Source organism: Nannobrachium achirus (assembly GCF_963921795.1).
Source record: "Nannobrachium achirus genome assembly, chromosome: 22".
In the NCBI taxonomy this organism is placed as follows: Eukaryota; Metazoa; Chordata; class Actinopteri; order Myctophiformes; family Myctophidae; genus Nannobrachium; species Nannobrachium achirus.
The window spans coordinates 20,488,640-20,504,932 of record NC_137829.1 but is presented as its reverse complement, the minus strand read 5'-3'; the positions used below and the strand labels follow the sequence as shown (position 1 = coordinate 20,504,932).

The window sequence follows — 16,293 nt, the reverse complement described above, 5'->3', positions numbered from 1 at the left end:
GCTCATACATAGATAGTAACAGAAACATACCTACACACATGCCTACAGACAGCCACTCTAAGAAGACGGTGACCACCGCTCCAAAAATATTGATATTAACATTGTGATACCTATGGCAGCCGCAGTGGCACATGTGCTGATTTTCAAAAACCCCAAATGGACAAAATGTGAAGATTGTCAAAAAATAGCAGTTCTATTAAGTCACAGCGCTCAGTAGCATTGACACAGACAACTTTAAAAATTCATAGGCTAATATTGATACTGAAGTAGACCTACCTGGTCAAACATTATGATAAAATTGTGTCACCATATTGCTCAACCAGTAGCTAGACATCAGGTGAGGTGAGTGAAGAAAAGTCAGTCAAGTCACCTTTATTATTGCATATTTAAACACCAGCCAGCCATTGACCTAAAGTGCTTTCCTTCCAGTCAAAGATGACCAGCAACAACATGATAGCCAAATAAAAATAATAAAACGACCCATTTCTTGTTTACAAACATTGAGACTAAATGCATGCAGGTGACTGTATCATCCCAACAATCCCCAAACCTGTTGTTTTGGGGAGCGCTGGTTTCATTGGCTCATATTTGGTACCGACCTGCGCCCGCATCTAGGTTTTTATCAGTGTAAAGTGGACCAGAAATGCATATAGAAGCCTAATTAAACTGTGTGTGTGTGTGTGTGTGTGTGTGTGTGTGTGTGTGTGTGTGTGTGTGTGTGTGTGTGTGTGTGTGTGTGTTGTGTGTGTGTGTGTGTGTGTGCGTGCGCCAGAGAGAGGGATAAGGGTGTGTGTGTGAAGTTCATATTCATCACATGTGAACCAAGGAACCAATCAATCGAAATGAGCAACTAATTAACAGCCTACAGCGAACCCTATACCGACCTACAAGCTCACAACAAGTCAAAGCTCGACGAGTTGTGATCTTGTATGTCGCGCAAATACATTAAGTAGCCAATAACAAATCATTTATCAGGTGCTCGGTATTAGGCTACTTACTGTGTCCAATAGCAGGCGACGAACAGAGCGCAGATTGTGTAAGCACTGTAGCCCAACGTTGTCATCGTGGTTCGTGCCTGCATAAATTACTTTGATTAAAAATCGGCTATGCTTTTATCCTCGACGATAAGAAAGGCTTCTTCAGGAGTTACTGATATTGAAAGTGAGACAATTATTGCAAAACCAGAAGAACCAGTGACTTCCCATAAGGAAGTGACAGGACATGTTCAAGAAAATCCTCAAATATTTCCCCAGTGCCATAAATCTCAGCAACGTATAATAATAATAATGAATTGCATTTTTTATAGCGCTTTTCCAAGTGCTCAAAGCGCTTTACAATGGTTCATTCATTCATACATTGGGAAGTGAAGCGGCGAACATTCGACGCCAGCGTCCTCACTTCCCACATGTATGATGTATGATAATGGGTGGGAAATTCTGGGATGAGGTCGTAAATTCTTCAGTGTTAATTTAATTAATATCCTACATGTAGGCCTATTTGATTGAATTAATACAATGAGAATCAAATTTAAAGGAGTAGTTCACCTTCAATTTTTCTATTCATTACCGACGCCATGGAGACTTGAGTTCAATAATATTTAGTTTTTGTTGCATTCCTAAGACAAGACAAATATTATAATAAATTAATGATAATAAATGGGGGTACATTTATTTTAATCAAATTATTGTCTTAGGAATATGACAAAAAACTAAAAAATATCATTGAACTCTAGTCTCCATGGAGTAATCAATAGAAAAAAAGTCATTTTGGGGTAAACTGCTCCTTTAAGCTATATTAATGAGATCATATACTGCACTTTCCATTAAGTAATTTATAACAAGTATACAATATAACATTTTCTGTATCGGTTCAAAAATACATTAATTATGATCCTTTTTTAATCAATCCAATCAGATTATATGGCAGCACACAAAAAAACATGTAAGATTTTGTTCTACCCATCTGACAAAAGGTTAAATAAAGATAAAATATGGTATTTAATGCCAAATCAAATTCATATAGCCTAGAGCATATTTGATAAGAACAACTTACCGATTAGACTTGTCAGTGTGAGTGTGTAGCCAACTGTCAGTGTGTGATGCAGAACACCTTTGCTGTGGATTTTCCTGCACACAACCCACTAACACAGTTGGGTTTTGTCTTGACCTATTAAACATTTCCACTCAGCATTTCAGAAAGAGCACTCATAGTTCTAAAGAGATGTGCTTTTACCTGTTCCCTCACTGAAACATCTCAAAACAATGAACAAATGACTTCAACAATGTCCATATCACAGCATCGGGCTTACAATTTGTTTTTATTGTTGGTCGTGGTAATGGTGCAAATGTCTACATGTACTTGTTTTTGTTCCTTGTTTCTGTCAGAGCTGCAACATTATATGTACTGAAACTAAATACCACCAACCTGGTTGTGTGGCAATAAAAGTAACTTGAACTTGAATATATTTGTTTGTTCTCAGAAATCAGTATAGTACAGTATGTGATTTATAGTACAGTATGTGATTTTTAGATGGGCCTGACTTCACCAGGTATGCACCTATAATGAACGACAATAAAGTGCAGCCTTTCTGTGTGATGTAGAATCATTTCATGAGTGTAATTTATACTTGTTTACTCCTAATCTTTACTCTACTGCATCTTATCTCTGATACTAGAATTATCATTATCAGTAAGGATAATGAGTGACTGGCGCCACATATTTAGCAGCCATACTGCAAGAAGGCAAAAAACAGTCATTAAAAAATACTGTGCACTAAAAATAGATGATCTACAGTACGTGAAACACATAGACATACTGTACATATATGTGTGTTGCATTGTGACACGCTGTGAATGTTTTCCCCACACTATGCTTATTTTTATGGGTATTTCATAACGTTTTGGGTCATTGTAATGTCTACTCAGACTTTTCTGAGAACCCCAGACAGTTTTAAATTGTTTGATCACACAAGGCTGCCATCATTACTGTCAATACTGTTGTATTGTCTGTTTACACTGCAACAGCATCATAAAACGTGCAGATAACACCAGATTGATTAGATTAATAAGCAACAGTGGCAAGAGGGCTTATCTAGGAGGGAAGTGGAACACGTAAGTAACCATATGGTGCCAAGGAAAGCCCAAAGCTCTTTTTTCTTATTCTTTGTGCTTTTCTGTGTGCTTTTTCTCTAAATGTACACAAGACAAAACACTGTACATCATTGTTGACTTCATAAAGATCAAAGTAAATCACTTTCCTATTCCCATCAATGAGTCTTCTGTTGAAATGTGTGTTTTAATCTTCCGCGTAGGGTTTGTGTAATTTATGTCTCTCTCGGCTGGTGCTTGTCTCAGACATCCTCACATGGTCTCTCAACACCAACTGGATCCTCAAGAAAGCACAGCAGAGACAATGCTTTCTGAGGCGTCTCAAGACAGGCGTTTGCATTAGTTTCTCCCTGAAGCTATTCTGTGACTTGATTGATTGATTGATTGATTGATTGATTGATTGAATACTTTATTAGAAGTTTGCATAGGAAAAAGTACAGGAAAGTGCAGTTCAAATACAAGGTCTACTAAAAGGATTTAAACCACAAGAAAGCATTATGGCTTGTTGGCATTGGGGTCCTTTTGTACTCAATTTATAAAAACATTATGACATACAATTAAACACAGTACTATGCAAAAATAACAAAACAGTTGGTAAACATAAATACAAATTATAATTGGTATTTACAGTAAAAAAAAAAGTCAGGGGAGGTAAGGATAGGCTTTGTCTTTTTACCAGTTTCGGGTTGCAGCCGCTGCCCTGAAGGTGACTTTTCAGACCTTCCATCATTGTACTGTACCATTGTTAGTGTTTGAAAGGGTGTAACACAGCATGGTTTGGCAACCTGACTGCTCAGGGCAGACTGCTGCTAAGGACCGTAGACAGCAGCCTTGTTACAGAACAATCATATTTCATATAACATTTACAGCATGCCCAAAACATCAATAAGGACACTAACCGCCTGGCTCATGTTCTGTTCTCTCTCTTTCCATCTAAAACACCTTAAGGGAATATATCAAATCACACTCCACCTGTATCTGTAACAATATAATTCCACAGGACGTCAGGTTGCTAAACAGGTTGCTAAACAGACACACCCATGAACTGTACATTGTTATTGTAATATGTAATGTTATCCTGTACTGTAATTCAATTCAATTTTATTAAAGTGTCACATCAAATCAAAACAAGTTGACTCAAGACACTTTACATGTAGTAGCAGAGACCCGACAGTGTAGCCTATATTGTGTAATATATACTGTAAATGTTATACATTGTACAAACTACAAAGTCTTGAGTGTCTGTAGTGATATTACATCAATTTGTGATGTGTTTCCTGTGTTGTATACTGTACGTTGTGTTGTGTTAAGGCAGAGAGAACCAGAGAGCAGTATTGTGTAGCCTACTTGTGACAAGTTGTTTATTTTATTTGATGCAGATTATTTTGATCTTTACTTATTTCATAATCATTTATTTTATAGCACTCTGGTCACTGTTTCTTGTTTTAAATGTGCTTTATAGATACTCTGCCATTAGCATAGCACAGCCAATATTCATTCAACATATTTAGAAGTCATTTCACATGTGTACAGTCATTCACTGATTGATTCATCTTTAATTTTCCCCTCATCTTGATCATCCATTTTTCTTCCAGAGTGATCTACAGTACGAAAGCGAGTCCGAAGTGCGTCAGGGGGGTGAAGCAGTGGGGGTGAGGACGGGTTGACAGTACACACAACTGGAAGGTTGCTGATTCAAGAAGCAAAACCCAGCATAGTCTACACTGTGGTCAGAATGTGTTGTGAAATTCTTCCGTTTTGCACATACTGTAAGCAAGTCATCCTTCCCCTTTCTCCTGTGTTGAAGATATGTTCCCCTTCTTGTGTCTGAGGCATATTAAGTTTTGCCAGGAAACAGCTGCAACAGCCGTTAGCCACATTATTATGACTCCATCACAAGGCCAACAGCGACATATTCTCTGGACGCCCGGCCCTTTTACCCCTCACAGGCATGTGGTATCTAATCTCCTTCCAAAACCCGGAGGACGGTGACAGAGTCAAGGATGAAGCCTCTGGTCCTCCTTGCTCCTCATCGCCTCCCCTCAAACATGCCCCCCAGCCTTGAGAAAGCCTCTTCTGGTTCTTCCACCAGCGCACTGCTCCTTGTTTCTTCCACAGGTGACGCACCGACTCTGGGAAGAGAGCCAGCTGGGCCGGGCTGACCTCTTCCATCTCCACCAAGACCACCTGCAGAATGAGAAAACAGTAAATTATGCACAGTGAGCAATGTTGATCTGATATCGAGCTGCGTTTAATTACATTCATTGTACTGAGATGAAGAGATAAAAAAATATACAGACAGACAGACCAAATATATTTACCTTCAGGGATCCCTCCATCAGTGCTCTGTACATGGCGATGTCGTGCTCAAACTGCTGGCCAGGTCCTGGAATGTCTTCATCGTTGCAGGAATCTGATCTGGTACAGTTGTCACTGATGTTTATGATGTGGTAACTGCTATGACCACTGCCGCTGTCGCTGTGACCCTTGTGGCTACAGCTGTCGTTGGTACATTTGAGGCTACTGCTGTTGATCCTATAACCGTCTGAGCTTTGACATGTTGGGCTCTTGCTGTCAGCTGAGTTACATTTATCATCACTACTGTTACACTGATCGTTATTGTCACTGGTGTCACTGCTGTTGAAGGTGGAGGCGGTGTAGAGCAGGAGGAGGCAGCGACTGGCCTGGATGTTTTCCTCCACAGAGTCCACAATGGCTGGAAAGGAAACCAATAGAGGAGAGAATTAGAGTCAGAATCACTACATTTGGGAACATGCTAGCTGACTGGATTGTGCAGTTATACTCTTGTTATATAAGATATGGTACCTGTACCTTGTCCAGGCAGGCTGTCACGGCCGGCTATAAAAAGCTTGTAGCCACAGGTCCTCTCTAACACTTGAGGCAGCGTGTGGAGAGCAAACATCTCCACATCTCCACTGGCTCCACCAGCCGCAAAGCACCGTGGGTACGCTATGTATGCGTCATAGCATTTAGCATCGGACTCTAACAGAGAACACAGCATTAAGTGCAGAATACTGTTTGTTAGCCCTACGCTGCAAGTTTTTTTAGGATTTGGATTTGTTTGACCGCATCAAAATCTATCAGTTACAATGTTAGCTTAATCTGATTTCTGAACATTCAGTCCTGTCAATGATCATGTAAAAACTAAAAACAAAAGTGAACTATCAGCAGTGTTTTGCATTGTGGTGGTGATTTGATCTGATTGCACTCATAACCTACATGTGTGGCCAGATGAGTGTGTGTGTGTGTGTGTGTGCGTGTGTGTGCGTGCGTGCGTGTGTGCGTGCGTGCGTGCGTGCGTGCGTGCGTGCGTGCGTGTGTGCGTGCGCTTCATTGCTGTGTGAAATCTTACCTGTGTTCTTGTAGAAAACAGGAAAAGCCCATCTGAACCATAGCACAATGTCGATCTTGAAAATGTAGTAGAAGACAACGCTGATGAAGATAACAGTGACACCTCCCAGCACCAATCCAATGGGCAGCAGTATGTTGGGATCTGAGGGAGTGGAAATTAAACAAACCGGTACACATGGGCCATAAATTGTCAGTCACCAAGTTTCATATGCACAAGAGAAGTATCATCAAGGATGTTAGTGGTCTTTAGTCAGAGAATTTAAAACAGTCATGATGGCCTTTCTCAGAATAGCTGTTAGGAGAGTAGAATAGAGTCTGCATCCCATTTCAAATGGCCAAATCATCCAAGATTATTCGGATAGAGCAGAGTTGCCACTTTTTTTTCCCGCGCTACTCCTCTCACAGTTTTGGTGGCACGCACTTGGGCCATATGTATGTCAAATCGACCGGCTTCATCGGGACACGCATGCGTGCATTATTGCGACCAAAGGTCGCATATACTCTGAAGAATCGTGTCGCTTGAGTGTCCTTCCTTCCTTCCTTCCGTATCCTCGTGACCGTCCTTCCGTATCCTCTGTGATGTCAGTGTGATGTCAGCGAGTTGTGACATCACTTCCTGTACAGGGCGGCTACACGAAATGTGGATAACACTATATATGGAGATAGTCCAGTCCATCATGTCATATGGGACTACCGTCATAGAAAGTAGCCATTGTTAGGCCGGAGTCATTGGCTGTCTAAACATGGAGATGTGGATAACACTATATATGGAGATAGTCTAGTCCAATATGTCATAGACAGTAGCCATTGTTAATCCGGAGTCAATGGCTGACTGTCTGTACAGGAAGTGATGTCACATGACATACTTTTTATGCCCATATATGAGTCCTAACATGGAGATGTGGATAACACTATATATGGAGATAGTCTAGTCCAATATGTCATATGGAACTACCGTCATAGACACAGCCATTGACTCCGGCCTAACAATGGCTACTGTCTATGACGGTAGTCCCATTATGACATGGGACTGGACTATCTCCATATATAGTGTTCTCCACATTTCCATGTTTAGGCCCCATCGCTCACACCCTCGATGGGGTTGGCGATAGGGCCTTTCTGTGTGGAGTTTGCATGTTTCCCCGTGTCTCCTAGGGTTGATACCCTCACAAAAACATGAACAAACTCCCCCCAGAATGATAACAAATGTCAGTGTAATGTCAGCGAGTTGTGACATCACTTCCTGTACAGGGCGGCTACACGAAATGTGGATAACACTATATATGGAGATAGTCCAGTCCATCATGTCATATGGGACTACCGTCATAGAAAGTAGCCATTGTTAGGCCGGAGTCATTGGCTGTCTAAACATGGAGATGTGGATAACACTATATATGGAGATAGTCTAGTCCAATATGTCATATGGGACTACCGTCATAGACAGTAGCCATTGTTAATCCGGAGTCAATGGCTGACTGTCTGTACAGGAAGTGATGTCACATGACATACTTTTTATGCCCATATATGAGTCCTAACATGGAGATGTGGATTTTTTAGGTTTAGGTTTAGGTTTATTAGTCACATGCATATCCATACAGGTACAGACATACAATGAAATGCTTGTGCCACTATATATGGAGATAGTCTAGTCCAATATGTCATATGGAACTACCGTCATAGACACAGCCATTGACTCCGGCCTAACAATGGCTACTGTCTATGACGGTAGTCCCATTATGACATGATGGACTGGACTATCTCCATATATAGTGTTCTCCACATTTCCATGTTTAGGCCCCATCGCTCACACCCTTGATGGGGTTGGCGATAGGGCCTTTCTGTGTGGAGTTTGCATGTTTCCCCGTGTCTCCTAGGGTTGATACCCTCACAAAAACATGAACAAACTCCCCCAGAATGATAACTAGAATCGTCAGAGAAACACTGTGGTTGGCCAGATTTAATTTTCTCCATCTCCATCTCCAAATATGGAGATGGCTGACATCATATATGTCTGACATCATAGACCACATGAGACTGACACAGTATGTCCATATATGGGCTTTCCAAGATATGGGCTTAATATTGATGACATCAGGGATCACCATATAAGAGCATAAAAGGGACAAGGACTGACACAGAGATCTCCATATATGGCAATTAATTTATTAAGTGAATTAATTTTCCCCATTTACTTGAATGGGGACAATTCAAATGGTAAGGCGAAATTTGCGTCACGGCAACCACACTTGCAATTTCCATTTGCATCTTTCTAGTTGTTTAATCATGGAGGTAGGTAGTCTTTTTCTTTCCTCTTCATCAGTGCTATCTCAAATCTACTCAACTCAACTCATTCACTTAGAGTACATATACAGGTGTACACAACCGTTTTGACATTTCTCTCACCTTTCTGTATGTATTTTAGTGGCATGTGTATCCACTAAATGTGTTTAAATACACAATTTGAGCTTTAAAATGGTTACTCTAGTCTAATGACAAAATCGTATTTCATATTTGCAGTTATATGATATCTATTTAATTCTACTATGCAGTATCCAAGATAATCAAGTAACAATTCAGTTATAAAGCCATCACCCGGGGGAACAAGTTATGGTACTTGTATGTGAGAAAGAAAGTGTGAGAAAGAAAGGAAAGAGTTTGTACCTGCTGGCAGCAGAGTGAATTGCCTTTGATGATCACCTGGTCTGTCACTAGCGGCCACGCAGGTGTAGTTCTTGTAGAAATCCTGCTCTGTGAGGTGAGAGAACTTCAACAGGCGCTCCAACCACTCACCTCTCCATGGACTCTCTTCTCTGGTTGAACTAGGAGAGAAGAGCATTGTGAACAGGAGTGGCTTTAATATGGTTAAAGACTTAGTGGGTAGTTTAGAAATGAGCATAAATGCAATCATTTTATAAATAGAGAATATTGATTGATTGATTGATTGAAGGCTTTATTAGAAGTTTGCATAGGAAAATGTACAGATTCATGACGGTACAGTTCACTGGTACAAGGTCTACTAAAAGGAGATCCATGAAAAGACTAAGCTTATTTCAACAGGAAACCATTTAAGTATCTCATATAACATTGAATGACAGACAAATAGAACACAGTACTATGCAGTAGATATGTAAAGAAAAGGGGGGGAAAAAAGAAAAGAAAACAGTAAATCTAAACAAACAGTAAGTATATACAAGGAATATACAGTAAATCTAAACAAACAGTAAGTATATACAAGGAATATACAAGTATACAAGTATATACAAGGAAGGGGCAGGGAGGGTAGGGTTGGGCTAGGTTTTTTACCAGTTGCGAACGGCTGCTGCCTGTAAGTGGTTTTTCAGGGCAATTTTAAAGGATGCTAGTGATCCACACTCCTTTATGGCCTTCGGTAAGGCATTCCACATTTTTGTGGTATAGCAGAAGAACGAGTTCGACCCTTTCTTTGAGTTGACTCTGGGTTGAACGTGATCTGTGGCACTGCCTCTGGTGTTGTAATTATGGACATCCTTAACGTTTATAAAGTATTTTGACAGGTACTTGGGTATCATTGCGACCGTTAGGGAGCAGTTTACTACCAAAACCTCCACCGGCCGTCCGTCCGTCCGTCCGTCCGTCCGTCCGTCACACGTCACACGTCACACCTTTGTTTGTGTACGGTGTGATGTCATATATCTTCAGTATGACATCACACCACATGTGTACACAAACCTTTGTGTACGTTGCTGTGGCAAAAGTCTGTTGTTGCTGGTCTGTTAGTGTACGTTAGCAACCACCTTAGCAACCATGGTTTTACCCTAGCAACCAACTGTTTACCCTAGCAACCAACTGTTTACCATAGCAACCATGTTTTTTTACCCTAGCAACCAACTGGGCATAAAAGGGATTCTGTTAGGGATCTCCATATATGGGCATAAAAGGGATTCTGTTAGGGATCTCCATATATGGGCATAAAAGGGATTCTGTTAGGGATCTCCATATATGGGCATAAAAGGGATTCTGTTAGCTGTTAGTGATCTCCATATATGGGCATAAAAGGGATGCTGTTAGGGATCTCCATATATGGGCATAAAAGGGATTCTGTTAGGGATCTCCATATATGGGCATGAAAGGGATTATGTTAGGGATCTCCATATATGGGCATAAAAGGGATTGTATCCCAGATGATGCCCTGTTAGGAGATCCACACTAACAGAATCCATATATGGTCCTACCGACAGCTGCTATAAGCCAACCCTGGCGATAAGGTCTGAGTCGAAGAAATGCTTCTTTCCTGGCAAGAATTGCCCCTTTATACTGTAGGGCTCGTTTGTGTATTGTATGACATCACGCCACATCATCGGCTGAGGACTGTGTGATGTCATCATATCTCCATATATGGAGACATAAGTTGCTCATGCCCAAATATGGGCTGGTGAGGTCAGACTTAGTGTGATGCGTAGGTTATCTCCATATATGGAGATTCAACTTCAATGAGTAACCATGGCAAACTGTCAACTGCCCGTATGTCTTGATAATTGGTAAAACAAACTTTTGGCCTATTTGTGGAGATAAGCGACCAACGGTCGCTTATCTCCCGATTAGGGAGTCTTACTGGTAGTGGTGTAGTGTATCTTGTACACCAGGCTCATTGCAAGTTGCTGTACTCTGTCATCTACTCTGAGCCACCCCACTCTTAACTGGTGAGTAGCGGTGAGGTGAGTCTGATAGGGAAGGTTAAGCAGGACCCTAATTAGTTTATTTTGGGCTGTTTGGAGTTTAGTTTTAAGGGCTTGTGGGGCATCACGATACCATACGTGGACTCCGTAGTCAAAGAGGGGCTGGATTATTGCACCAGCTATGGTCTTCAGTGTGTTGAAGTTGACCATTGGGGCGATCCTCTGTAGGAAACGAGTTCGTTGGTTGATTTTTTTTATTACTTTTGAAGTCATCTTTTCGCTGGAAAGATTAGCTTCAAGGATACATCCTAAGTAAGAGATTTCGTTTTTTCGTGTTATGACCTTGTCACCCACTTTGATTGTGAAGTCATCTACCTTTTTGAGGTTATGATTTGATCCAAAGAGGATGGACTCGGTTTTTCCCAGGTGAATTGATAATTTGTTGTCGTTAAGCCATGTGCAGATCTTACTCAGTTCAGAGTTAAGTGTCTTTTCAACCTGCAAGTGGTCCTTGCCCGAGACTAGGAGAGCCGAGTCATCCGCGAACAGGAACAGGTTGCAGTCGCAAGCAGATGCCATGTCGTATGAGCCATATGAGCAATGGATTCATAATAAGAAATAAAAGGAGCAAATAACAACAACAACAAACATAGTGTGAGAGGGGTGGAGTGTGAAAGGGGTGGAGGCATTCATTTCTATACATGGTACAGAAATAAAGGTACAATTTACTTTTAATGGAAGCTCCTATGAGAACAACTTACCAAAGTTCTGCGGCAACCGTTAGCAAAGTATTTGAGAATATGAAAATTGCTCATTTGATACGGTTCAGAAGGCTAAACCCTTTTGAGAACATTGAGATTCATTAATAATTGTAAACCATTTTGTGTGCTCGGGTAGGCTCAGACTGGCATGCTCAGAACATCCATAGCCTACTCACAGTATATCCTTTGTAATCTTTGTAATTATTATTGTTTGGAACATTTATTACGACTTACTCTCTCCATTGCTGGTACTGCTATGCCATAGGTAAGAGGGAATGCCTAAATCTTGTTTTTGCTGTTTAGAGGTAATCAGGATTAGCGAAATAGACTTTTAAACTAAGGGTAAACCAACATTACTAGCTACATAAATTAAATATGCCAGGGAAGAGGCATGGTAGAATGGGGGAATTAGATAGAACACATGATATTGCTGAGGAGGATCGGCTGAAGATTAGATCAAGTCTCAAGAGGTGTTTTCATGTCATTGCCTTGTCCTAAATGCCTTGTTTCTAAAATACAATGGCGATTGGGCCACCGTATACCACCCAGACAGGAGAATAAAAGTAATGTTAAAGCCATACTGTCTGCAGTATAAACCTTTGTAAAACCATGTAAATGCGGTCAGAGGGGTCTTCAAAGATGTAGGTGTCTTCTTTGGGGCCGGGGATAAACCAATAAACATCCACATTGGACTTCCCCACACAGGGCACAAACACTCGACACCGCTTAGTAAAGCTGGACCCTGGGGCACACACACACACACACACACACACACACACACACACACACACACACACACACACACACACACACACACACACACACACACACACACACATGGAGAGAAACATATTCATAAAATGCACCATGCAAGTTACTTTGTGCACTTTTCATTGCACAATACAACAATTGTAAAAATAAAAAAGCTTATGTGTAATTACCGGTATTCATTTGGTTTCCTTTCAACTCACCCAATTTAGCCTTGATAAACTCATTGCTGGATGGCTCATGGATTTCGGGAGCTAATTCATAAACCTCTGAAAGTAGGAGATCAAATGTGATTGATTTGAATGTTTTGACGATAATTTGTGTGCACTTATAGGGACACACAACATTGTATGTTCTCCTTATTTAGAACATTTCTCATTTCATCTAGTCTCATCTTATCTCCTCTGATCTTATTGATTTTCCAACTCAGTACACACAATAATTATGAGATTAAATAATAATAAATGCTTTTAATATGACTGCTTTGATTGTCCGTTTTACAGGTCTCCCTAAAAGATCGACTGGACAACTGCAGTTGATTGAGAACACTGCTGCTCGGGTCTTTACTAATACCAAGAAACGTGCCTTGTCTTGCCCTGCTTTTGGTAAAAAGTTGCTTTATGAGATCTTCAATGATAAAACGTGTGTAGTTAATGTGTTCTCAGATGATAGTACTTTGTCATGTGTACATAGGTTCTACTGGACACATATGCAACATAGTCCTACAAAATGACCCCTCTCATCCGGGGGCTGGACTCTTGGCTCACCTTTAACCGAGGCAAAAATGGTCTCTGAGATGGAGACTGTGAACCCTGTGAGGTCAAAGGTCAGAGTGCACGTGTAGAAGTCCTTGTCCTGCGGTTCCACTCCTTTCAGCGTGAGCAGTGTCACATCACGGTAGGTGAACTTGCCATGTCCATCCTCTATGGGTGTACAGTTCTGGAAATTGCACCAGAAATGTACAATTTATTATGTAGGCATTTAGCAGACACTCTTAATCCAGAGCGATTTACAATAAGCAAGGTAATACATCAATACAATAAGCAAGGTAATACATCAATACATCAAATGCATAGAAATATCAATCTAGACAAAAATAACGTAGGTAGACTGAGCACCTAATCAGTACAAAAGTTATATACTGTATAAAAAATCTGAAAAATCTAGAATTCTCTGTATGTCCACACAATGGTAGACTAGTATGTCCCCGCAAAAGAAGACCAATCACTGCAGTGAACTATACCTACCTGTAAGTAAAAAAAGTCTACAGTACATGCTTATCTAAACCCGTCAGTACCACTCATGGTTCAGTTGGATCAGGATGAATGCATCAGCTAATTGTCTAAAATGCAAATGTCAGCATTTAATCATCTACTACATGCCACAACTCACCTTGTACCATTTGAGGGAGTAATCAAGCGAGTAACTCTCCAGTTTTTCTATGATGTCTTTCAGAGGGCAGGACAAGTTGTCGTTGACACGACTGGTAAGTGGTTGGTTAGCAGTATGTGGTCTGCCGCACTTTCCAGGGAGAGGCTTGTCTACGATCAGCTTTGTGACCTGTCTGTAGCACTGAGAAGGAGTGCTGTTCAAAAACAAAAGAGAAAATGTCATGCCTTCTTCTGGACTGACACAGAGATCTCCATATATGGCCATAAATGTATTACTGAATACATTTTCCCCATTGACTTGAAAGGGGAAACTTCAAATGGTAAGACAGAATTCATTTGCAAGTGTGATCTGACTCGCGTCACACCAACCACACTTGCAATTTCCAATTGTATCTTTCTAGCTCCAGAATGAGACTGTAGTTACCTCACAAAGCACACATAGTCCCCAGCATCCTCCAGGGTCACATTGAGGAACCAGAGTGTCTCCCCGCACACCACAATGCGTCCAGTCTCGTTGCCTAGTTGTCTGCCCGATAGCAGGTGGTACCAGGTGATGTTGAAGACATCTGGGGACTTTACTAATGTGCTGTTCAGCATGGCTGCGTCCCCAGGAACGGAAAACACAGACTTTAGCTTGGAGTCAGTACAGTTCTCTGAAGGAGGACAAAGAAAAATGCAATTCTCTAAACCAGGGGTCTTCAACGTTTTCCAAAATAGACGATCTACAAGCTTACAACGCCTCGCAGCATTTTGACTAATGTTCCACTCAAAATAGGGATGCTAGGGTTCAAATGGTTAATGTAAAAAACATGATCCTATCACACAAAGATTTGGCGGCCCCCCTGTAGTAACTCGGAGGACCCCCTTTATATATATATTTTCAACATATTGACGTAAAAACTGGACTTTTGATGTCAGTATCTTCAAATCAAAATGCACGTTGTCGATTAGAGGGTATTGGATTCAGCAATCAGGAAAAGGGGGCACTGAAGCCCAAAAAGTTTAGAACCACTGGCACCTCTGATACTGATGGCCACAAGGGGTCACTGTGGAGCTGCTGTGCTTTTAGCTTCTGTTCCCATTTTGGTTCATATTTTTCCACATATACGTATACTTGGTTCAAATATTTTTTACAATTGTAGAATTCTAGACACATACACATAATTACATTATTATTATTTATATACACTATTTATTGTATTGTATCTGTTTTCAGTCTCTTTCTCTAGTCTTCTTCTGTAATACGATTTGAGTAACAGTACAACACACCTCCTGAAGCTGAGGAGCCTCCAACCAGACACAGCAGAAAGAGGACAGCTGCCAGTATCTGACTCACGCCCATGACTGAAAGACAGATATAGGTAAACAAACACAGTCATTTACAATGTAGGCCTACATTTACAACATCGTATTTAAAAGATAAGAGTACATTTAGAATTAATGACTGACAGCTTACTGGAAAACCGACAGGGACACATAATGGCTGTTAGTAGGTGGCCTTAAGTGACAGCTAGTGTTGCCATGTTCGCTTATTATAAGCCCCTTTAGCTTGTGTTTCTGTAAAGTCTGTTGTTACTATGACAAGCTCCACCGGCTGTCCCTCCCTCCGTCTGTCTGTCTGTCTGTCTGTCAGTCTTTTGGCCCTACTCATATCTCCGCCAATGTTGCCCCTATCCATTCCAAACTTTGCACACACACTCCTTGGCTGGCAAACCACAACCTCCAGCCCTGATTTCTCACATGGCCCTCTTTTAGCGCCACCATGAGGCCGATTTTTGCAAAACACATTTTTGAACACTGCTCCTACAGATTTTGCCCTAAAATCACGCAAAGCAGTAGACAGTATCTCTAAAGTCATGTCATCAACATGGATCTGTCCCATTTCCCATATTCCCTCCTGATTGGCTACGAATCTACTATTGCATTCTAAAGTTTGTGTATGCGACCTAATCTCCCGATTAGGGCATCTTACTGGTAAATATTGGTAGTTGCGGGTTGCAGATTTGTTATTTCTAAAGTGTAGTTGCTTATTTTGGGCGTGCTTCCTAATGTTGTTTAAACCAGTGGTACTCAAACATATTTCATGTTAAGGACCCCCAGATTAATATATGTATTAGTTTTTATTGTTAATATCTACATGCTCACAACATGTCACGATGCTCCATAGATCTGCCATTTTCAAAACGTTGATCAATTTGCAGTGTGTGTGATCATTGACGAGGTGAAATGATATTCTTAT

General features: G+C 40.9%; 1 protein-coding gene across 1 annotated transcript; it reads right to left on the bottom strand.

Moving 5' to 3' along the window:
* Positions 1-4,644: 4,644 nt before the first annotated feature.
* On the bottom strand, positions 4,645-15,396 carry LOC308307479 (interleukin-1 receptor type 1-like; the record flags this gene model as incomplete). The annotated part of the gene is made up of 11 exons (XM_080752744.1): positions 4,645-5,294; positions 5,429-5,823; positions 5,940-6,110; positions 6,481-6,621; positions 9,177-9,298; positions 12,493-12,637; positions 12,867-12,932; positions 13,431-13,602; positions 14,056-14,248; positions 14,479-14,707; positions 15,324-15,396. 11 exons carry the CDS (start codon positions 15,394-15,396, stop codon positions 5,001-5,003), a joined length of 2,001 nt encoding a protein of 666 aa, XP_080608870.1. The 3' UTR covers positions 4,645-5,000.
* Between the last annotated feature and the right edge of the window lie 897 nt (positions 15,397-16,293).